This window comes from Antedon mediterranea, chromosome 6, assembly GCF_964355755.1.
Source record: "Antedon mediterranea chromosome 6, ecAntMedi1.1, whole genome shotgun sequence".
NCBI lineage: Eukaryota > Metazoa > Echinodermata > Crinoidea > Comatulida > Antedonidae > Antedon > Antedon mediterranea.
This window is the reverse complement of record NC_092675.1, coordinates 10,030,121-10,055,722: the sequence shown is the minus strand read 5'-3', so window position 1 is coordinate 10,055,722 and position 25,602 is coordinate 10,030,121. Positions and strand designations below refer to the sequence as shown.

At 35.2% G+C, this 25,602-nt stretch overlaps 2 protein-coding genes and 2 non-coding genes across 5 annotated transcripts; 3 read left to right on the top strand and 1 right to left on the bottom strand.

Annotated features, from left to right (window-relative positions):
• The first annotated feature begins 4,266 nt into the window (after positions 1-4,266).
• Positions 4,267-18,891, top strand: LOC140051527 (uncharacterized). 2 transcript variants are annotated; one of them, XM_072096774.1, is made up of 7 exons: positions 4,267-4,378; positions 13,033-13,184; positions 13,324-13,421; positions 13,611-13,805; positions 14,067-14,417; positions 16,134-16,415; positions 16,747-18,891. In XM_072096774.1, exons 2-7 carry the CDS (start codon positions 13,135-13,137, stop codon positions 17,925-17,927), a joined length of 2,157 nt encoding a protein of 718 aa, XP_071952875.1. In that variant the 5' UTR covers positions 4,267-4,378; positions 13,033-13,134; the 3' UTR covers positions 17,928-18,891. The 2 variants fall into 2 exon arrangements, with proteins under 2 accessions (XP_071952875.1, XP_071952874.1); XM_072096773.1 differs by lacking the exon at positions 4,267-4,378 and adding an exon at positions 4,883-5,152.
• Trnar-ucu (transfer RNA arginine (anticodon UCU)) lies at positions 14,938-15,026 on the bottom strand. The gene is given in 2 exon segments: positions 14,938-14,973; positions 14,990-15,026. It is a non-coding gene; the product is annotated as a tRNA-Arg (tRNA).
• A 1,133-nt stretch (positions 18,892-20,024) lies between the features above and the next one.
• Positions 20,025-25,272, top strand: LOC140052165 (uncharacterized). The gene is made up of 2 exons (XM_072097602.1): positions 20,025-20,311; positions 22,531-25,272. The coding sequence occupies exon 2, from the start codon at positions 22,863-22,865 to the stop codon at positions 23,880-23,882; it is 1,020 nt and encodes a 339-aa protein (XP_071953703.1). The 5' UTR covers positions 20,025-20,311; positions 22,531-22,862; the 3' UTR covers positions 23,883-25,272.
• Positions 21,163-21,252, top strand: Trnar-ucu (transfer RNA arginine (anticodon UCU)). Its single transcript is given in 2 exon segments — positions 21,163-21,199; positions 21,217-21,252. It is a non-coding gene; the product is annotated as a tRNA-Arg (tRNA).
• Positions 25,273-25,602: the final 330 nt, after the last annotated feature.

Sequence of the window (25,602 nt, the reverse complement as noted above, 5' to 3'; positions counted from 1 at the left end):
GGAATCATACAATACCTGCCCTGAAGGATGACAAATAATAAATGTCTTATTTGTCATACGTCAGGGCAGGTATACGGCTATGTACAGTGGAATCATACAATACCTGCCCTGAAGGATGACAAATAATCAATATCTTATTTGTCATACGTCGTCAGGGCAGGTATACAACTATGTACAGTGAAATCATACAATACCTGCCCTGAAGGATGACAAATAATAAATGTCTTATTTGTCATACATCAGGGCAGGTATACGGCTATGTACAGTGGAATCATACAATACCTGCCCTGAAGGCTGACAAATAATAAATGTCTTATTTGTCATACGTCAGGGCAGGTATACGACTATGTACAGTGGAATCATACAATAACCTGCCCTGGAGGATGACAAATAATAAATGTCTTATTTGTCATACGTCAGGGCAGGTATACGGCTATGTACAGTGGAATACCTGTCCTGAAGGATGACAAATATTAAATGTCTTATTTGTCATACGTCAGGGCAGGTATACGACTATGTACAGTGGAACCATACCATACCTGCCCTGAAGGATGACAAATAATCAATATCTTATTTGTCATACGTCAGGGCAGGTATACGACTATGTACAGTGGAATCATACAATCCTGCCCTGAAGGATGACAAATAATAAAATAATGCTGTCTTATTTGTCATACGTCAGGGCAGGTATACGGCTATGTACAGTGGAATCATACAATACCTGCCCTGAAGGATGACAAATAATAAATGTCATGTAATTTCATAATTTCATGTGTATTAGCCTATATAGCTGAGGAGCAGGGGTGGCGCCAGGATCTTGCCGACACGGGGGCTACATTCCCCGACGAGGGGGCTATGCAAGCGAAGCGAGCATCACTAGGCTGGGGGCCAGGGGGCCGCCAAGGGCCCCCGGTGGGGATCCAGGGGGCGAAGCCCCCGGAAGCAACGCGTTCTAGCGTCATTTGAGGTCATTTTAATCAGATTTAGGGTAGCCATTTTTTCCATTTTTTATAATGCATAAATAAAATACTGCGTGCAAAAAAACGATGCGCGATGACTGTTTCAATCCATATTTTTCAATTTAAAAAATAAAATTTCAAAGAAAATTTAGAAAAATAGAGTTGGAGGTCCCGGAAATTGGACTTATTATACTTTAAAACATGAAACAAAATATATAAGTCCCTATCATGGTTGTGACTGAGCTAAGAGATGTTAGGTCCCGGAAAATGCACTTCTTGTACTTCGAAATATGACCAGCTTTATTGTTGGGGCTGAGCTAAGAAACTGTTTAAAACTAGAGCTGCAGGTCTTCAAAAAATTGCATTTTATACTTTGGAAACATCAGGCCTAGAGGCTTAAAAAACGCAAGCGTAGACCTTTTTCAGTCGGGGAAATAAGTTTATTCCTCCCAAGTGTATGCGTGCGTACCATCTGGACTTCCGAGTGGTGAGAAATTCATGACATACAGGACATTGAAAATGTAATAACTTAGCTATAATAAGTTGTTGGCTAAGCGAAAATGGCATGTTTTTTTGTTTAGTAATGGATGAAAAATTTATTTTAGGTGCCCCACGGTACAGAGAAGGTTACTTGTAAATTAAAAAATTGGTGAACATACGAACAATTAACATAATTCGTTTTTGCTGCTGTAGTGTAGCGTACGTCGACGCAGTACACGACGTAACCGTCGTCAGTAAACTCCGCCTGGAAAATAACTACAGTACACATTTTGGTCCCTGGATGGAACATGATATCACGCGTCTCGACCCAACGTTGAACGATTCGTACAAAGGGATACCGACAGACAAGTGCGAACCTAGCTATTGTTCAGGGGCGCAGCCAGTGGGGGGGTCACGGGGGTCCTGACCCCCCCCCCCTTTTTTTTTAGAAAAAATAAATAAAAACATGAGACAACAATACAGATCAAATCATCCTGGAGATACTGTGGAAGATTACTACCGAGCAGTATTACCAAATCAACTTCTTGATTACAAACCGAGTTAAAAACCCGTTTTTCTGCCGATAACAGGCCATGCTTTAAAATATTTGGCGTAGCACCCGAGTCTATAGTGAAGTGTAATGTTGAAGAAGTCTTCAAGGAACTTGAATTTGGTACGATGATCTGCCAAGACACGAACATCTTCATTCCGAGCTTCAGTGATGGAAGCGACTGTGTAAAATTAGCGGATCCAGATGTGTTCCCGAATGTGCGTGCACTTCTTCTAATCGCGTAGGCCTATGCCCGTAACGTCTGAGTTTTTCGACTTTATGGAGAACGAAAACCTGTTTGGGAAATCACATGTCTTATGAGCAGCTTTTGGGATTGTGCCTCATGAACATACACTTTAACATGAACATGAACATTAATACAGAGAATGTCATTCGCGAATTCTGTCTCCAAGCCAAGAAGAATGTATGTTCCAAACTTATGTTTAAAGATGCATCACGCGATGTCAAGAGCGCCGTTATAGTAACTAACGTAAAATGTATGATAATAATTTAGAAGTTAGTTATTACAATTATGTATAAGCTATCACCTATACTATACATTCGAACAAAATAGGTATATTTTTAAACAAAATATTGTATGTACTGGGTATGATAAGCGTCTCACATACACACGGAGCCAAGATAGCTTCTTGGACTTGCACAGTGTATGAACTCTAACCTTACGGTTCTCATTTAATAATATCACTCCCTCCATGCTATCATTCTAATTTCTTTTTTCAAACTTTTGCATCTCTACGTTCATTTCATGCAACTTTTGTATTGGTGAAAAGGGAGGAATTCAAATAATTCCTCCTCTGAGTTTACAGCCTCTCTACACAAATCAACAAACAAGCAAGAAAAAAAGTGTTTGTCTGTGGCAGCCTGGAATATAAAAATGTTCTGTAATGAAAATGAGAGTTGTTTTTTGTTTTCTTTGTTTCAGTTTTTTAGTGTTAACATTGTCATATTTGTGTGTGCGTAAACCGATTCAAATGATCTAGATTGCCCTAGACCGCCAAAGCTTCCAGGGGGCAAAGCCCCCTGGACCCCAACCGGGGGCCCTTGGCGGCCCCCTGGCCCCCAGCCCATGGTTGCTCGCTTCGCTCGCAAAATACTCACATATTGGTTGACCCCCCCTTTAATTTTTTGCTGGCTGCGCCCCTGTTGTTTAGTAGTAAGTTAGATCGCTGGCAATAATGAATGCATATAAAGTGCATAATATCACTCTGAGACGTACTCTCACGGTCAATGAAACGTCGCGGTTTTCTAGGCGCTGAAGCTAGCTACGAAGTGAACGCGAACGCTTTTTACTGTATATTATATTCCCCGACAAAAAGTACCCGTATTCCCTTTGGTAACCGCCGGTAAACTTCGCCTGGAAAATAACTACATTACACATTTTGGTCCCTGGATGGAACTTGATATCACGCGTGTCGACCCAACGTTGAACGATTCGTACAAAGGGATACCGCCAGACAAGTGCGTACCTAGCTAATGTTTAGTAGTAAGTTAGATCGCTGGCAATAAATGAATGCATAAAAGTGCATAATAGCCCTCTGACGTACTCTCACGGTCAATGGAACGTCGTGGTTTTCTAGGCGCTGAAGCTATATGAAGTGAACGCGAACATTTTTTACTGTATATTATATTCCCCGACAAAAAGTACCCGTGTTCCCCGACGGGGGGGCTAGGCTCCCCGACGAGGGGGCTAGAGCCCCCGTAGCCCCCCCGCTGGCGCCACCACTGCTGAGGAGGATGGTCTGGGAAAGCGATATTTAAGTAATACGGTAGAAAATAGCGAAGTACGAGTAAAATACTACATGGCCGGACCGCAAGTAAAATACGATATATATATGATGACGTAGTAGATATCTACACATGCGTAGAAGAACTCCTGGATTGGAGTAGGGAGATTTAGATCCTTCCTGGACAAACTCTCCTTCGGACTTTCTGGGTCAAGTTTGTGAACCTATTTAAATTCCGATACAAAGGTCAATTTCTTAAATATAAAAGTATATCTTTATATCACATTAACAATAGAAAATGAGGTACACTCAGCTTAAAAACACTGGAATGCATGGGATAATAATAAGCCATCGTCGTCGGAACATAACCGATATAAAGCCTTTGTGTTCCCTGCGCGACCCCTCTCATGTACGTCAGTGCCATTTCCACATTCACAGGGGTCGTCTTGTAGCCGTGTGATAGGTCTGTGCTTAAGGAACGCCCCTACCTTGTTGATTATCCAATCGCTTAGTTGCAGTATTTTAGTCTTCACGATTGGGATACAAAAATAACTGTATAATGTAGTAGTGTGATAGTATATGTGTATAGTGAATGTAACTATGGCTTCTTACTCTGAGAGGATTATTTTCTTGGTTGTACATTGGTAAGCTATATTTTTTAAATATAGTAATTTTAGTTATATTCATCGTTGATAATAATAATATTGTCATCCAGAGCCTATATTTTGTATATTGAATCTAAAAATCTAAACGATTATGAGAAACATTAAAAATATCACCCCATCTAAAAATCAACCATTCACCTCAAGAGCATGTATGCCTGCAATTTGTAATTGTATTATACTTTATTTATCGAATTAATAACCATGCATGCCTTACTTACTGTTCAAATAATATAATAGATCAACAAGGAGCGGTTTGTTGCATCAGTAGGTCTAAAGTTGTCTGGATAGAAGCTTGCTTATGGAATATTTTAAGTTTTAGTTTTTAAATAATTGTTTTAAACCAAATAGCAAGTTTCGAGATGGTCAATTATTTAACAAAGAAGCACTTTGAAAAATGAACAGCTTTTAACTTTGACATTAAAAGATGAGATGTAAGACTGCCCTCTAGCTTTGTAAAGTTCATTATTACGTCATGTTGTGGTAGGCGTGTGTTGGTAGCATCAAATTGCATGAGTGACATGAGAATGGAATCGCCAAGCCGAAACCAGGAGCAATAAACACGCACTAGGAAAATAAAGTTTGACAGGACCAACGACGTTTCGAACCCGCTACCATTTTGTCAACAAACGGTATAATAGGCCTAGAAAGATGGTAAACGAGGATGTAATATGTGCTAATCTTACCGGAGGTACACCGTGGGGGTTTAGATTGCAAGGGGGAGCTGGAACAAATTCCCCACTCATGATTTCAAAGGTAAGTGATGCGGAACTACCAGATGTTTCTATGGTTTCATGTTCGGTAATAAAATATTGATAAACCGTCTGGTTTTTTTTATGTTGAAAAAAAAAAACAGGGTCAGCTGTTTCAAGGAATGAAAAAGATGGTTTGTCGACTATCATTATGTCACGGTACCACATGCCAATGACGTATCAATTGTTAGTATGATCGGAATTCCATGCATTTTCCCCAGCTATTACAGTAGGCCCAGATAGCTAGCAAACCATCTCAAGTGCAAATTTCACTGATGAATACTAAGATCGACGTGTGATATGAACCCTATTTGGGGAACGATATTTAATAAGTTATAATATTTTAGGATTTAGCGCGGTTATTGTAAATACGTGCTAAAATGGGTTGATAGACATTTGTTGTTGACTTCTTGTGTATTTAAACCTTCCCGGAGACACCCATCGAGCCTCCATGCCTAATAAGGGCCAATCCCCACACACCCCTCAACCCAAAAGATTTACCGAAAGTTATTGGCTACGTGCCTGTATTTAGGCCTAAAATTTAGTAATTGCATACGTCGTCCATGAGAATTGGATTGGTTATCTAGGCCTCATTTGTGCTTGATATGATTTACTTTTATTTATATAGTCAGGAATAGTTAAGCCATACTTTACTTTATGAAGTAAAGAACAACGATACTGCAAATAATCAATTTCTTGTCATAGTCCAATACAAGTATCCTTGATAAGATTGTGTGTATTTTAAACCAAAAAGCTGTGTTGATCGATCGTCATTATCAGAATACAAACCGGTCTTACACTGTACTTTCAGTTTATACTTTTATCGTATCATTTTCAATCTTTTAAACATATAAATGATAAACCATCATACCGCAAAAAAAAAAAAGAATAAAGCCTTCTTGAACGTTATTTAAAATCATTATTGTTTAGTATACCACACGAGTTTATCATTTAATCATAATATTTTGAAGTTTTAAAAGTACGCACTGTAAATTGTGACGTCAATTTGTCGTCACCTTTCGAACCAGCCACGCGTGGTGCCGCGTAAAAGTATGATTGGATAATTAATACGTGATCTTTGAGTTCCTACCAACACCTGGCCTGCAAGAAAATTGATTCAAATTTCCGTGTATTTAAATACTGTAAATGAGTAGCACACGGATACAATTTTGGAAATATTTTTCAATCGTGACAAGAACAAACTGTTTTAAATTAAAAGTTCTGACCTGACAGACAGAACTTAGCCTACCTGCGTAATACTCTATGAACGAACATGTGCAGTTGATGAGAACGTTATATCATGCAATTAATTGAATACAATGTTTGTGTATGTACATTTTATTGTTTACACATTAGAAATATACACTAATATAAAAAAAGGAGAATGTGTACCTGGACCGTACAAGAGAGTGACTGTACTGTTAGCGTTGGCCATTTTTTTTAATGGAATAAATAACGAGGATTGAACTAGTGAGCCTCAATACACCAGTATTGTATTGTAGCGTAAAATACAATGTGTACGTCATAATGTCTGCATTTGTTGCGTATCATATTGCGTTCTTGTCTCATTAACATTCTTAATACTACGTCGTTCTACATGACATAGGCCTATACAGTACTTGAAAACTGAAGAATGTTGAGATACATAAATAAAGATATTCGTATATACAGAATAAAATGTGGCTGTACAAATGTTAAAGGTTAAGATAGGAAAGAACTTTCTAACGGCTTTAATTACTTTTTGGCTAAAACAACAAACATAGAAAATAATACATACAATATTACAAGAGGCCAATCCTTTACATAGTTGTAATGAGTTGTATTGTTAGGCCTAAATGAATTTACGAACCCGGATCGGAATTCGTTTTATGTGACTTTTAAAATACAGTAGTTCAATTCAATTGTCACAAGATATATCAAATGTAGGCCTCATAATAAAAATCAGTTGTAAAGAAAGTAGGCATAGAATACACTTGTGCTGGAGAAACTTGCATGTGACTGGTATCATGCAAACCGGACATTTGCCTAGACTTTTAGAAACTTATGAGGAGTGGGAAACTAAACTGAGATGCATTGGTTTGTTTTCCTGATAATATATAACCTAAATTGAGGAAAGTTAGATTAGGTCATACACCCACGGCAGCCTCCATTGACAATACGACAGGGGCTGATAGACATCTGGGTACTATAAAGTGGACCTCCAGTTTTAATTGCTTTTTACACGAGAAGAACTATGTTTGATGTTCTTACAATGTACGCTAGATGCTTTACTTCTACAAAATGGTATAGAGTAATATTGTGACATTTCAAAAATGTAACTTTCGGCATCCCAACTTCGTTATACAACAGTGAAACTCACATTATCCACGCGTGTTAACTCCATGTATTTAGGTATCATTCAGTGTGTATTAAGCGTTTTATGTTGTGCCAGCACATGATAGTTATTCTGTGCACATACTGTGTAGGCTCCAAAGTCAACTGCGACAGCTGACAATTTATCATATATTATAATTTAATTGCTGTAGTGCTCATCTTCATATATGCTGTGTTTTTGTCGCCACTCGATCCTGTGACTGGTATCATCCAAAATACATTTGCCTAGACTTTTTTCTAATAGCAATTAATAAGTAATCACCCCAGCCACCTCGACCATGTCGAGTTATGACGTCATGCCAGATTTCGCCCTTGGGCTGCCAGGGATAGAGCGCGAGAGATTTATTTGTCCAAGATTTAACTTAACGCATAGGCCTCTCTAATTAATAAAATAATAACAAATATATATATATATATATATATACATTTGGTGAAAACATTTTTTTAAATTTATAATTTGGAGAAATGAGTATTGTATTATATAGCATAAAGAATTACATTTATTCATTCTATTAAATTAATTATTTTTATGAGTTTGAAAGGGGTGACGTCAGCTCCAATCCGGTTCAGCTTGCGATAAAACAGAAATACTTCAATGTAGTACTGTAATATACTTTATAATATTGTAAAGTAGGATTATTTACAAACTGTGTTGTTTTCGAGTCAAGTAATGATATACCGTACATGTTATTGCTAACATCCAGAGTATAGTTATTTAGCCGGCTTATCGCTTTACATTGATTAATGCTATTTATAATGATATTATGACATTCGTCGTGTTTGATTAATACTAGTCAAACGGTTTAATCCTTGCACATTTACAGCGTTTGATACATTAATGTCAACTTTCAAAGTGGCCTAATCACATCTCAATTTTGTTTCTCCTAACAATATGACATCACAGCAATTTTTAACGTGACATGCATTATGGTTCTAAAGAACTAGATTTTGGCTGATCCCATCTCCTGGGGATGACCTAGGTTTAATTAATAACACCTTATTTACACAACATGTCAATTTAAATAAACCCTTCTTCCTCCACTATCATAAAGTAGGCCTTTACGCTCTACATTAATTCAATTAAAGTAACAGACATAAATAAAGTGAATTGGACCAGTCTATTCAGTTGCTATAGAGGTATTATAGAATATACAATTAACGTTGTAAAATTTGACAATTGCAGATCATGGTGATTACCACGCCTGTGATCATTTGAATTCATAACTAAACCGGTGATATTTTTTCTATCTGTTCAAAGCATTTCAAATGTTGCAAGGGTCCGGGTTCGAATCTCAGTTGAAACGACCTTTTCTCATTTTCACAGATTTCCTTATCTTTATCGTTTTAAATTAATTAATACATTTTCAGTTTATCATCAGGCGGTTTAGAATTGGTTGTTTATATAAATATTGATATTTTTGCACTTGTACGTATACAAAATCCATAATGGTTTAATCGCATGATTACATTGTAAAGTCGCCGACCCGATCACAAGCTCAACGGCGAATAACAAGTGTACTGTATGTACATAAGCATACCATCATGAACATAAAAGCCGCTAATATAACCGATTTCCAATAATTGTGTATAGTCGAACCTCACATACCAATGGAGGAATTTATTGTAATAATTACAATGATAAAACCGTTAGGCCTAGCATATCGATCTAGCAGATGATTGGGAGCTGAAAATCCCTCAATGGATGGTCACTTCAAGTGTGAATTTCATTCATTGTATAATAGGTGGATATAGTGAATGCAATTGTTTTATTAAATAAAAGCATTATCTGCTCGTTAGGTTACTTATTTTGTGCCACATTATGTTATCAATATCGGTTCTTTTACGCATCATCCAACATCGAACAACTGAAATTACTTTCAGGATTCACTATTTCATTTGAGGCTTGGGAGTGGAGTTGAACGAGTCGTGAGTTACAACCACGTCAGGATTGAACCCGGGACCTTGGGATTGGAAGCCAAGTACGTTAATCATTTTTGAAGATATATTTTGTATACTATATCTGTATCTAACATCGTACTCATCGCATACAGTAATTAATTATACTGGTGGTCGAGGTGTAAATACCCCTCCATAAATATCAATTTACCTTCCCTCATGTTATACAAGAATAACTATATTTATTAATTTCAGTTTTAAAACGTTATTTGATTTCTAGGTCAATATCAGACAATGTACACTGTATGAAATTAGACGTATTTATTGTATTTTAGCATGATGGCATTATGTTGTTGCTCAAAGAATTCCATCACACTAAAAATTATTAATTATAAGAAATTATCTTCAAGAGGAACGACCGCAAGTTCATTTGATTTATGGCCTCCCTGTGTGGAGCACTTGAACTTTATTCAAGCAAAAATCGGACCGCTTTGGAGTAAAAGTGAATAGGAAAACAATTACAAAATCAGTCGTTGAGTGACTTTAGACCGACGACTTTACGTCTCATCCAAACGAGTACATTCTGGGGACTAACCTTTATTTTGGCTCACGAACCCAGCCATTTCTCTTTCCATCTGCACTGTCATTCTATAAAAACAGATGGTATGAAATTAAATCAACTTATCAAAACTTATACTATAGATCATATAACACAAGGTATTCTATATAATATATTCTATCACCATAACTTAATGTTTTTGCAATCCGATAGCCGCCATGTTACGTTGTTGCAGAACATACTTAAGCAGAGTTTGACGAATCATATTCGAAAAGTTCTTGTACGCCATGGTGGCTCTCGGTACCAGGCCTGCGTGTGCTCGTGATCTTTGCCGGAACAAATCGGTTCTTTCTTATTCAATCAATTTAGTTTGTTTACAATTTCCCGTCGGTCATGACTCCATCAATTACGATTTCCCGATAAAGCCATCATTTTCTTTGGACTAGAATTTAGTCAAAATACCATGTGTTTCTTCAAAGACCACAAGCCATCAAGGTGGTAGGCGTCATACAGAGATTTTTAAAGATCTCACAAGCAAACCGTATAGTATTTGGTAACCTACTTTATACTAATAGGCCTATACACTGTTTTTTACCAATTTTAAGAAAAGCGGAACTGGGCTAGTATAGTTTATTCTCAAGCGTGTTTTCAAGTCAAATTAGGCATTTGTTAATATAATAATTTTTTATTGCGTTTATATTACAGTATATCTTTTTATTTTTTATTCCAGTGATCAATTGCAACTTAATATGATTCACTCAGCGTTCCATACTAATGTATTGGTTGTCTTGCAGCTGTGTTTTTTATTTCGGTTTTATTCTTTTCACCTCAGTCCTACATATATTTATATGACATTAATGGCAGCCTACTGATCATTATGTTATGTCAACACTTGGTAGCCTGTACTTATCATGTGACCTATTTTTCCATTTATTTGTCACCCTGGTTCCAATTATAAAACCCAATTTCAAACGACGAACAACCATAACCATTTTTAACTACAAAATCATTAATAGATGGGTTTAATTTTTTGTACTCAACAACATTTTAAGACAGATGACGGTATTATATATTATACTTTATTTACTAGTAAGGTCTCCACTTGTTAACAAATTGAATACAATAGGCCTACAATGCAACGAATCATTTTTGTTTGTTCATAATTTAAATCTAAAATCACTCAATCATTCAAAAATGTATAGTTGTACATTAGTCAAAAACTATTGTTCACGATGAGGTTTGAAAATAGACATCTGTGCAAAATACATATAAATACAAAATATGCTTGCATTTTATTTTAGATTTAATTGTGACGTCACGTATGACGTTCTTAATCAATAGAAGTTGAATCGTCAATTAATGTTGCATTGATATATCATATATCATAAATTAATGGTCTCCTAATTTCTTTTTAACTGTAATAACTGTATGTAACATTAAATAATTTCTTAATGATAATTGAATATCAGTGCGCGTACTCAAGTATTCTCTATACTTTATTCCTGTAGACGGAATATACAGTACAAATTGACAGTCATATTGATAGAAATAGCACTTAAAAGACAGATCACCCTATATCCCTTAAATGAAAATATTTACCATGCCATAAGAAAATAAAGCATGTTTCATCAATCACAGTGCCGCGTTACGTTGTATATTCAATGATCACTTTCTAATTAAATTGTAGTTAGAAGCATAGAAAAGGACACCTCTTTCCTATAAAATGGAAGTTTGAGTTGTTTTACTTATACATTCGAAATAATAACGGATATCACAACCAACCGATTGTTAAAAAGATGAACTTGATCTACAGGCCCAGATTTCTCATCAACAACTAGTAGGGGTCACGTCGACTCACTAGGATATGTCACTGTCTAATCACCTATATATTTTTAATGATCCGATCGCTTCAGTGAAATTAGTTACACATGATATCTGGTGAATTACAATGTCTCACTGTAAATCCCATTATAGCATTATTTCCCAGCAAATGTTCATAGCCTTTAACATTATTGAATTAGTGACTTACGTGTAACACTTTAGCCCAACGATTACCATATAAGGCAATGGGATGGTAGTCGTCGCTATAGCATTAATGCTATTATTTTACTTTTATAACGAAATGGACGAATCGTATACAAGAATGTGAATGTCACTAAGCTTAATTTGGTTAGTTTTAAATCTGGTGAAATGTGTCGTGACTAACATAATTTTAATAATGTAACCGGTTTAAGTTGTTTTGCATCAACAAAATGTCATGCATTTTTTAAACAAAATAAATGAAAACATAAGAACTTGATTTGTTACAAAACATAACAATGGTAAAATGGAATTTATTATTTATATTATTTTAATATTTAATATTAGTTCTAATATGATTACTATTAGGCCTATTTGTTCGTTGATTAGTATCATGAGTATTGACTGCCTGCTTAATAACTGAATAGAAAGACTGATTTAGACTAGTTGGTCGGTTGTGGATGTTTTCCCTGTAGGCATACGCACAGCAGGCCGCTATATGTCGTTTTGTCGGCTCATCTTCGGCCCTTTCCAGAAGAAGAGATACAATCATTGATGTTGTTTTAGCATCTTCTCTCTAGGAAACTGGAACCACTTTCGCTTACCGTGTGTTAAATTTCGTCTGGAATCATACATTCAAATTAGGTCGAACTGCTAGAATGTGAGCAACTATGATTGAATAAAGATGAAAAGGTCACTATTAAAATTTAAGTTTGTTTATGAATTGATGCACTTCTTTTCAGCGTCGCTGCAGGTCACTGATTAGTTGTGTACAGCACCACATTGAGTGTAAACACATCGAACAGAAGGCATTGTGCAGTTTTTCCAAACTAAATGAAATTTTATTTTATTCAGATATCGCCAAAACTATACAACTCTCTTGGTGTAAATTGACAGTTCGATGACTGGTATCATCAACCCCATTTTTACGAATCCAGAATTTCTTGTTGAATACTATGTTGAACCTAAGTTATACCAGCCGAACGGTAAATTAGTTGTATACAATCAATTACTGTATACATATTTATTCTTTGTAGATCAGAAGAAGAAGCAAGGCTTACAATGCGAAACTCCAGGAAGGAGACATAGTCGTAAAAATAAACGGAAAACCCGTCGGAAACGCGTCACGAGACGACGCGATGACGCACGTGGAAAATGCTACAGATATGCTAATCATAGAGGTAAAACGGTAAGATAGTGTTAAATTTGAAATTATTTAAACAAGTATTCTTATTAACATTAATGCCACGAGACCCTGTTGTAAAGTTATTTACATATGCCAAAAAAATTATAATCGTGTTGTTGAAATTATATCGTATTTTCGATAGGAAGAATAACGTTCTGGACTCGGAGGCAGCAAAACCTGTCACTTCACCGGTTCGTAAGACTGCAAAAATAGAGATTTCTCCCAAAATAAATTCGACAGGTAAGTTTCATATATTATTATATCCATTTCCAATGTCGGTAAAGACACATTTATTTAATTGTGCGTTATTATTATAGCTTGTGTCGGAGTATCAGGCTATTTTCTAATTCATGTGCGGACTATATAAATAGTATTAATTATATTATTTCTAACTACTGTTGTATTATAAAAGTTTTCGTTTAATTTTAGTAAGCCTTAATACATCATCTGTTAAACAAACCACGGTGACGAAACTCCAAACCGAAGATGGGAAAACAGAACAGACGAGAACCAAAGCTCTACACCAGCAGGGCGTTAACAACAAACAATCAACAGCAGAAACAAGTACGGGGGAGCGACGTTTTTATGGCGGAAGACCACAGACCAATAATTCAACTCCTAAAGGTAGGCTGACGACCGGGATTCGACGTCTCCCTATAATGTCATAATTCTTCCCATAATTTATCTGATGAATTATTCATGATTTTTGCCTAAGACGTCGAGTAATAAAAATGTCGAGGGTGTGGGTGGATGATGAAGAGAGGGTTTGCTGTTGTTTGTGGAAAAATAAACGATTATTGTAACAACTCAGCATGGCAATTTAATTTAACTGAGATCGTGACGGTTTTCTCTCTTTCTCTTTTTCTGGCTGTCACTCCAATACAGGATTCCATAGTATACGTTTCCAACCTTCTACAATAGTCCCGGGGATAAAAGCACCACTCTGGTCAGCAACCCCACACAAACAGCAATCAAGCGATGCCGACCAGCCCCAAGTGATGACTAGTTACAAGAAAACTACCACTACAACCACGTCACGCGTTCGCCGGACTAACGATGACTGTCCAGACGTTGGAATACATCTTTCTCCCAAAAAACAGTTTACTGTAACAAACAATCTACAAAATGGGGTAGTTAATCAAGTCTGGTCGCCAGCGGCTACTACTACACCTGTATCGGCACCTGTCGCAAGGACGTGGACGCCACCTATATCCAATGAAAATACAGTTTTAAAAGGTAAAATAATAATGTTGTTTTAGACGTTCGTTTTCCTATTCTATTTCTTTTACCGTTATTTCGCATAAAACAAATTATAAAATAGGCCTGTTGTGTTATTAATATACTGTATCTGTGTCTTTACATCAACAATACACACTGTATTTATGTATGAATAATTTCATCGACTTCGTCATTGTTACACTTTACATTTTTATGTCACACAGCTTAAAGTTTAATATAGAATACCGGTATAATGTTGGTTTTTTTTTAATGCTCAACTTTGATTTATTATCCTGGTGACTGAAGGAAGATGATCGAATCAGAGCCATGGATATTATGGCTCGGGATTGAATATAAATAGCGCCCTCTTTTTTATTGCATGTTTCTTGTGACGGAAATAATTTTTTATGTACCAAAAAAAAAAACTCAAAACGAAAAATATAAATAGAAAACAAAATTTGTAAAACATAAAGTAGTTGTTATTTAATCTAAAGTTTTAAAAAATAGAGTTTAAAAAAAAAAAAAAAAAAAAAAAGAACATCTCCGGCGGGATTCGAACCCGCAACCTTTGAATGCCAGCTGTTAAACATTAGAAGTCCAACGCGCTATCCATTGCGCCACGGAGACGAACTGATTTGTGAATAGCATTAAACAAACTAGTTCTTTTGATGGACTCTTATATTGTTTTTTTGACTGTTGCTGCTTCATTTTTAAAATTTTCCAAATAAATTCATTGCAGTTTTACTAAAATATTAATTCGTAATGTGATTAGAAGTTTGTAATCAATAAAGTGGTGCACAAATATAATTGGTTAAAGGACGCCCTCTGTAATCTGGAGATAATTTAGAATGAGTTATACAGTATGCCTACTATCAATCATTAGTACAAAGGTTGATCCATAGGTCCATGGTTGATCCTCATTGTTCTCAATACTTGCCTGTTGTTTTTTTTTCTTTGTTTATTTTTGGTGGGTTGTGGAATAGGGCTTGGGGAGAATGAAGTTTCTCAATAAAATGAGATTGCTATTAGGGGAGACAGAGGCTAGGCGCTTTGAAACAAATTTTGTGTTTTTGATAATAATTCTGAAAAAAATTGTCTTGAAACTTCCAAAATATCCCGGGGTGCATTGAAACGGCAATCAGTATATATGCTTAAACATATAAACTATAATAATGCTAGCAAATCATCAAATAATATGGATCTAACAATACTGATAAAATATAATTAATAATACAAAATGTTAGGCCTAAGTCCTAAAATGACTAAAATAATGAAAAAACACAGGACATTGTGTTATAAAATATACATGGGGTACATTGAAACACTAAAAAAAAATAGTAAACACTAGTTGTTTATAATCAAGTGACGTCACTAATAATTACTTTCAGGTGTTAAAATTAATAAATAGGGATATTTCTTGAATTAATAATCGAAATTCGCTGATAGGCCTACTTGGTAAATAGATTTCGGCCAATTTGTTCGTATCGAAAATTATCGACCCTGTTTCAAAGCGCCCCCGGTCTCCCTGTACTACTGTAATGACTTAGGCCTATATTTATTTAAGTACATTAGGCTATGACCACGTCACGTCTAAAAAAATTGTAAAATGCTGTTAACATTAAAGAAATCACGAATTAAAAGAGAGTTTAAGTTCATATAAATAACAAATAACCCAACAACCATTATCTACTTTTAACATTAGGCTTATACTTTTTTTGAAATTTTATTTTATAGAAATCAAAATGAACAATGTGGAAACTAACACATGGACTACGCCAATCGTTCACAAGCCTAATACCATCGAGATCAGCTTTGCAGCGCCTGGGGATGCAACTCTAATGACACTTGATACTGAGAATGACATAGAAAACACTTCACCCATCCCACCAGCCCCACCCACTCCCCCACTCCCAGAGTCGGCTAGTTTGAAAAACGGAGACGATAAGATTAACGACCCGAGTGTTATTCTGCGCAATTTACAAGCAGGAATTCCAGTGAATCCTAAGGAAATTAAAAGTTAGTTGATCAATCAATATTATCTCTCATGATGATGATTGTTTATTTGTTGAAACCCAACATTACTTATTTGTTGTTTATGTTGGATGAATGATGAAGATTACAGAGTTTAATTATGATTATCATGATTGTAGGCCTAATGATGTTGATGCAGAGATGATTATGATGACGATTTAGATCATTACGACACTAAGGACTCAGTAGGCCTATGGTTAATGTCATTACACTGTGAATGTGGAGTGGTTTTTAATGATATTTGATTAATAAAATAATACAGACGGTAATTCAGATTATTAATATTAATAAAATTTTCAATACTCAAATATTTTAGCTCAAGTCTCCGTCGACGCAGACGTACATCCGGAAGATGTCCGTAAAGCCTGCAAAACGATTTCTGATCTATTATTATTCCCGACCAATAAGAACACAAAAGGAGCTAGAATGTTCGCAAAGCGGCGAAAAAGAAGTGCCAAATGGACATTAGAAAGTGTTGGACAAGGACCTGACGAAACGGTGACCACCACAACAGAGGTATTTGAAGAAGTGACAACCACAGGCCCTTCAGGTGGCGTATCAATGTTTCCTCCTGGATTTATACCGTTACCCCCTCCCGAATTACCCCCAGTGCGTAAATTAATTATAGAACCTATTGACTTCAATGTCAACTTGAAGGATAAAGAGAAGTGTAGACACGACTTACTTCCGCCAGAACGATGTAACATTCTTGTGCAGGATTTGACGTCACAAACAGGACGCGGTGCTCAAATGTTTGAAAAACGGCGAAAGCGATCTGAAAAGTATGTGGTGCCTGAGAAGCCGACGATGACGGCACCGCAAGTTGTGCTCAAGAAATCAGAACGCGATGAACCACTCAATGTATCCTTGGAATTTATTGCTATGCAGGGCAAAACAGCTCCAGTTAGTAAACCAAAAATAACCCCCTGGGAAGCTGCTTCACAAGATCCTAAAGGCAGGGTGGACGCCGCGTTTGATTATTTAAACACAAGCACTAAACCTATTGAATTCACTAAGAAATTTGAAAAACCTAAACCACCGGCTTCCTGGATGCAGTCGTCTACAATCGTGCCAGATTTTAGGCCGAAGAAGTCCGGTTACACTGTTGCAAGGCCGACATTCAAAGCAGATGAAGTATCGACAGATAAACCGACGACAAATGGTGAATTACCTCCACGATTTCAGCCAAAATTTGACGCCAGAAATACGCACAACGACGTCAATGCTAGTCCAGGCTCATCACGAATTAACTTTCGTCCAAATCCTAGGTCTTGGACGTCCCCAGACAGTACACCAGGTATAATTTCCCCACCCTTATCAGAGTCTTCGATAACTAATGAATTCAAGCCAAATGCGGGTCTTCCCACTGTTCCACACAAGGTACCTAATTTTAATTCTAAACCCAGAGGTTTCCGATCTCCCACCCAACACGACTCACCTACAAGGGACTACTCCAGTCCAACGTCCGCAGTTATTGTGGAAAGCGACGATCTGTAATACTATATATATTATATAATATATGTCTAGAATTCTCATTAGGAAATAATGTAAGTTGAAGGAATTATTATTAACACATTCAAAACGGTAAAAAAAAATAAAGAGACAGATTCTTCACGTGTACTCAGAAAAAAAAACACGAAGACCTTTGTATTAGATAATTGTTAATATTAGGCCTAACTAGGTTATTATGTGGCTGATGTTTGGTTCTATACCCATACTCAGCAGTGTTATTAGAATAAATTACTAGCCATAGTCCTACAATATAACTAAAGCCTACAAATTACTTTTTATGTGCCATGTGACTTTGATCTATCTGTCTTGATATAAATCGAATCGTCGTTCAATAACTTAATAATAATATTAACAAAGATATTTTTAAATATTCTGTTGTATTTCATCTGCGGTATTTCATTAAAATAATTATAATAGGCTAATATGTGTGTTAAAAGATCGTAGAACCTGCGTTTATTTGATTTCAGAATCAGGTAACTAGGAATGTGTATCTATAATGTCTGTTAGCAGTCGTATCTATACTACATTTCTGAAATAATTTTTGAAAGGAACTAAATCAATCAAAAAAATTGTAATGAGGAGCTGATGGTTTTATCTTGGTTCTAGCATTATCGGGCATTTAGAATTATTTTGTTCTAATATGCGATGGCGAAACTTTAGATAACTTTTGTTTTCGAGTAAATAACAATAAATAATTCGTTTGGCCAAATATGCCTATGTTGTTTTCAATATATTTTGCGTCTAATCATGCGAATATATTTTGAAATGTGAAACTAAATAGAAATGTATTTTAACCACGGTATCTATGAAATTAAAAATAGTGATAACCGTCAAAACAGGAGTGTGATCAATTAATCTTGCTTATTTATGTTCTGAACAACTTCAGTCACTTCTTGTTATTTTTAGCCTTATTTGTTATTTTTATGTGAAATATAATGTACTAATTTTACGTATTTTGATGATTGTTTATGTGTATATTCTCTTATTAGTCTTTCTATGACGTAATTACATTGTGGATATAGGTCGTGTGTACGAGTCTAGTTGAGAATAATGCCGTCAGCTTAGTTTTCACTAATAAATTAAGTCATATTTTTTGAAAGAAAGTTATTTTTACATGATGATGGTATTTTGGATGTAAAGAAGGTATTTTTTTGATGAGATACTTTGAAGGACGGAAGTTGTATTCGTGTGTTTGCCAGAGTAGTCAGTACATACAATCATGATATGGTATTGTATTTTTCTTGGAAATAATATAATGAATAAAAATTATTTAAATTAGGCAACATTTAAAATGTAGGTTACTTTAATAATACTCATAATGATAATAATTGTAAAACAATCGTTATAGAAAGTGCGGTGGAGAGAACAATATTGAATCTGGATAATTTTATTCTAGTAAACAATACAACACCATACGTCAATTTAAACATGTTGAAATGCTATTAATTAAATTAAAGCTTTTTTTTAAATAATTTCCGATCGAATTCGTTAAGAATATCTTTTTCTGTTGTAGCTTTTACAAAGAGTTTTTATTGTAATTCACCAAAATTATTATCTATAGACCTAGTTTTTTTTTAAATCATCATTTTTAGAATTGAATGTTCATTTTGAGTTTGCCTTTGAACTGCAATAAATAAATATTTTAACAAACCATTGTTAAATCATTCTTGTTTTAATAATAAAACATCTTATGGTCTAATATTTGTATATTGCGCGTACATTGAAATCATCATCTTATAAAACCATATATTGTGTTATCATCGTCTTATATGGTAATTAAGCGTTTTATGTCGAAGATTTTTTTTTGCTAAATCACCTAAAATACGAGCTTAATTCAATTATTATGCGGTAATATTCCTATATTTTTATACGTAGCATCGTGATCTAGTATATAATTGAACACTTTATGTCAAAAAATAAAGGTCAAAATTTGGCCGGGAAAATGAATGTTATGTTTACATTACAATAGGACTACATCACTAAGTGGATACAAGGGATACATATAGCCTCTAGATACCGATTCCCACAAATTGGGAATTTAAATTTCGTTTTGGCCTAGGTTCACACCAGAACACCATTCTATAAATATTAAGTACCCGATATACTAACAATTGTATTCGCTATTAATGAGTCTTTTCATTGAAAATAAATGTACCTCTCAGTGAGACGGACTGGGCACATGTCACCTCTTCACCTCCAAATATGGATCCATGATGAATAAATTATCTGTCGAGCGATCGAGCTGAGGCCTGGGTAGAATGCAACAGACTTGCCTGGGAATTTAACGTTGACGGATCCAACCGGACTGCTTGTCACTTCAGAATAAAAAGGCGGCTGTATTTTAGACGTTTTTACAGGCAAAACAGAAGGTAAGTTTTATGGTTATTCATAAATTACCTGACAGGGATTTAGAAAAATTGTCTTGTTGATTTAGCCATAATTGAAGGAAATATGATTTTTTTATTTCGTGCGACTGCGAGTGATATAAGAAGTACGGTAACAATGTAGCCTACCGGTATAGGTTAAGATACGGTAGTTCTCAAAATTAAAACAATTATCGTGTATTTGATGATTATAATAATACTACACATTATGCGATAATAAGCAAACACTTGGGTTATCTTTATTATACATTAATGTGCGCACTAGTAGTTTAAATTAAAAAATAAATCACATATTATTCAAGAATAAGCGTTTATATAAAGATGGGCCTATTTCAATTTTTTATAATTGGTGGAATGACAAACGATATGTATAAACACGAAAATATAAATAAAAAGTAGACTTATTTATAAGTTTATCGTGGGAACCTGTTACTAATACTCACTGTAAAATTATAATTCAATCTGATACAAAATGTTTCACATTATATGCATATACGACTCATCATTATGTACAGTTAGGCTATGAATAAGTCGCAGTATTCAAATAGGGTTGGCGTAAATTTAATTTTCATCATCAGAAGGGTCTTTTTACCCCTGGTGTGTCCAGTTGTGTCAGTATTAAAGGACACAGTGGACTTTTAACAAGATTATTATCTTGTCTGGGTTTCTCAAATCACGCGTTTTTATTTGCTATAGGCCTATTCTGTATTTTAAACACACCGTTTTGAGTTTTTTACGGATACGTAAGATTAGGATACACGTTCCATTATCGTTAATAATTAATTAATTGTTAAAAAGTATCTATGAAACAACAAACATATGTATGACATTCAGATGTCTCCGTGGCGCAATGGATAGCGCGTTGGACTTCTAATGTGCAATGTGATGGTATTCAAAGGTTGTGGGTTCGAGTCCCACCGGAGATGTTCCTTTTTATTTTTTTTTTTAATTCATTTATTGTCATTGTTTGTTTTCTATATTCATCGTTCAGATTAAATATTCGTTTTTAAACTTTTTAATATAGAATAATCGTAAATGACCTTCAAGACGCAATGTTCCCACAAAGGTGTACGGTACCAAGTTCAAATGTACAGTGAACGTGTGTGTTATGTTACGCATGTGTCTAATGCGTGAACCAATGTGACAATGTTGCTATTCGCAGTTTTAAAGTTAATCACTTTCGAGAAAAAAAACTGTAAAAAATATGTTTTCACTTATAAAAAGACAAAATAAACGGTTAAATACAACCAAAACAACATTAGGTAGACCTAAATAATTTTGTGTCCAATCCATTTTTTTTGTCAAAGCGAATAACTAATAGGCCTATGTGGCATTAAAATGGCATAGTCACTTTAAGCGAATGGTGGGGGTATTGGGACAATATATATTTAAGTTTATAACTAACATTAAAAAAAAAAAAACCCTCAGTCATTTCAAAAGGTTTTCTCTTTATTTAATTTGTGTACGCTATTTAATAAAAAATATACCGTTAGGCCTATGTATTGGAGACTATTTAATAAAAAATATACCGTTAGGCCTATGTATTGGAGACTATTTATTAAAAAATATACCGTTAGGCCTATGTATTGGAGACTATTTAATAAAAAATATACCGTTAGGCCTATGTATTGGAGACTATTTAATCGCTTAATGAATAAATGGAAATGGAACGAATTGTTTACCATCGGTAAAACAAGCAGAAAGTCTGTTTTAAATCTCTTTTGGGAAATATTAATTTGTTTAATCAGTTTGATGATGGTTTGATCTCTATTCAGGATCATACAGCTTTTAATGTAAAGCCATTCTGGACTAGAAAAGCACAAATGCGATAAAACACGTCCAATCAGAAACAGACGTTTTAGAAACTATGAGCTTATAAGTAAAATTATAATATTGCATGGCAAAATATAAATTATTGAACTTATTGCATTTCAAATCATATTCACAACAAGATAACAGAAAAAAATCAATGAACTATACAGTAAAATTATTGATAGGTATTTGGAGTAAACCAAAAATTCAACATTAATTTAATAATTTGTATGAGCACTGACTGGTCTAGGTCGAATCCAGTATTGTTTCAGTTTGTCAGTATGTAAACTTATCGTAATCCTAGCTTGATCCTACTGGGGCAAAGTACTAAGTACTTTAACGTTAAACAACCTACTGTATTATGTTATGATTTCATTTAATTTTATCCATAGGGAGAGAAGTCAGAACAGGTAAAACGCATGCCCCTGAGGCGTACACGTGTCTGATGACGTCCTAACGCAATATACGTTACAGCATCGCAGTTGGACAGCTGTTAAACTTTATGAACAAACTGTGATTCGACTTTATAGGCGTTATTGACTGAAATTTATATATGGACACTACGTGGAAATATACACTATCGTGGTCAGTAAAAAATAAAGAAACGATTTAATCAAGGCGGCTTTACTGACGCGTTTTAACGTTGCTGTCAATGTGACTTTATTATTTCGTACAAATGAGAAAATAATTTGAGTATTGAGTTGACAACTTTTGTTTTATTAAGATGTGGAAACCATACGCTGAGGAATACGGTGTAAGCATGTACGAGTTGACAGGCTATCCTGCTTCAAAAGGACGAATGATGTATATGAAACAACAGGCAGGGTATGAAATTCCTCACAATGAATTACAATATGCTCCTGAATCACAAAAGTTTAAACAATACGAACCGAAGCCGGTGCGACACACTAGTCAATCGAAGGATTATTACGTGAATCCCCAACACATGGCTGAAGAAGACCGCCCGAAACGGCGGACGGTTTCGCCGTCTAGGCCTAAAATTCAAAGTAAAGAGCTAATTACGGGAAAACGCGGGAGTCGAGCGGCGGAAATGTTTGTGCGTGCTCGTGAACATACAGATCAACACGTTGTCGATGACGACAAAGTCTTTAAGAAAAAGCAAGTTAGGAATTATTCACCATGGGAAGAAACCTTCAGAGAAGTAACCATCTCTGCTGATAAAACCTACGAGGAACCCGCTACAAGAAAATTCCAAAACGTCACAAGTCCACGCATTCCTAGGAAAGTTCAACAACGAAGTCAAGAAAGATCAATAGAACAAGTCGATTACAGTTACACCAATGGATTTCGGCCTCGTTCTACCAAATCTTGGAAAGGTGATTCTGAACGTCTAAAACGGTTTCATCGAGAAGTTGAGCCGTTCAAAATGAACTACAACCGTGCGCCAACCGGCTGGGCGAATAGCTCAGAATGCTCAGAAGACGCGTTCGATCTTGGAATTCTTGATACACAGTTGCCAAAAAGTGAATTCCGAATCTCTACGAAGAAGGCAAGGCAAGAAAAACTAAGCGACTTTAACGCAAGACCCAAATCATGGGTTCAAGATTATTACGAGGAGGAAGAAGAAGAGGAGATCATTCCTTCTACGGCAGTACGTAGCAGAAGAGTTCAATTTGAGCAACACTCTACATCTCCGAGAATCAGTCGACACAACCAATCTGCGTTAAAAATTCGTCCGGTAAAAGGTCCGAAAATGTGGCTACCACAAAGTGAAGATTTATAAACGTTTTTTTTTAATTGATAGTATAGACGTTGGTTATGGAATTTGCAGATTAGAAATAAACATTAGTGTGTTTTTATATTTCAAATATGATATCAAAATTAAACTTTCACAAAGCAATGATTAAACATTTTATTTGATGATAACAAAAGACATTATTCCAACGGAAAAGACATCAAAATTCACACTATTTTAGTGACAACAAGGCAATCTAACAACAACTGAGCTCACCTTGCCAAGATAGGAACTTTTAACAGTCCTTTGATCTTAGGATTGGCTGTGACAAATTCATACTATACGCTTACAGTTTCAAGTATCATTATTATCCGGTTTCTGTTTAGGGGCGTGGAACTGATCGTGTCGCAACCAAACATAAAACCTTTGATCTAATGGAGGTCAGCATCATGTTCTTGCAAAATTAAATTATGAATTCCCAAATCAAAATCCGGTTTGGTGACAACAAAATAACCCAATTATATCCATTATTTCGGCATGTTGTTAAATGCAATAAAATATGAAAAAGATATGTATTTAAACTATTTAACCAACTAAAAATTGTGTTGGTAAATGATAAAAAGAGACAACTTGATATACATTATTATATGTCTATCGTGTTTTTGCGGATCTTGAAAATTAGCCGTATAAATTGATTAGTTAATCATGTAGTTTTATAGACAAATGTTGGAATTTCAAAATGATGGTGACTCGTTCGATAAAAATTGTAAAAAGAAACTTTTATAAGCACATTCTCTAGTATAAAAGAATCTAAATTATTGTAAGAACTGGATTTAATAATGTATCCGTGACAAAATGAACAGTTATCTGATTTATCAAAGGAAAAGGTATGGAAAAAAAAACATTATAAAGAAAAGGAAAAGTGTACTGAACAATGCAATGCTGGAATCAACTGTTCATTATAGTAGGCATTAGGCCTACTAATAAATCATTCAAATGGAGTGGATGTTGAGTAGAAATCGATTGGTGTATCTGCCTAGATTTTGGATGTTGATGTGTAGTTTTGGCCTCCATTTTGTTAATCACAGAAAAGCAATGTAATTATTACACAAGAGAAGAATGGCATCAGTAAAATTCACACGACGTCATAGAATCCGGGGAAATACTAGGTGTCGATAGCCTATAATGGAGACTGGATAAAATAATAACGATAATTTATCATTTTTACACAGTGTCATTTTGATTTCATATCTTGAAATTAAAAAAATATATGCAATAAAAATGTCGGAAAGGTATAATGTTGTCTGATGCTTATTTTGTTGTGAATTTTACTAGTATGGGACTATAAACAAGAAACAGACAACTTCAAAGACGGTGGAATGCCCAATGCGTGGTTCCCACTAGGCCTACAGACGCAACACAACGACGTAGCAACGTAATGGATTTGACCAATCACATGCGATGGATTATTCGAACTGTCGCGCTTGTCATTGGTCAACTTGTTTGCGTTGCGTCTACGTCTTTACGTTGCTTCCTAGTGGGAACCAAGCTTTATAATGTGATATGTTCAGAGTTTTTGTGAAAAGCTGATCTGATATATATGTGAAAACAACATGACAGCTGACATGAATAAAGTTGATTGGAAGCCGTTCACATTTCGAAACATCTGTTGAATTCGTAAATCTTAATGTGCTGTGAAACATACATTTAGTCCTCAAATTAAAAGTTATTGTCACATCAAACTTGTTCATGTCATAATTTGGAATAT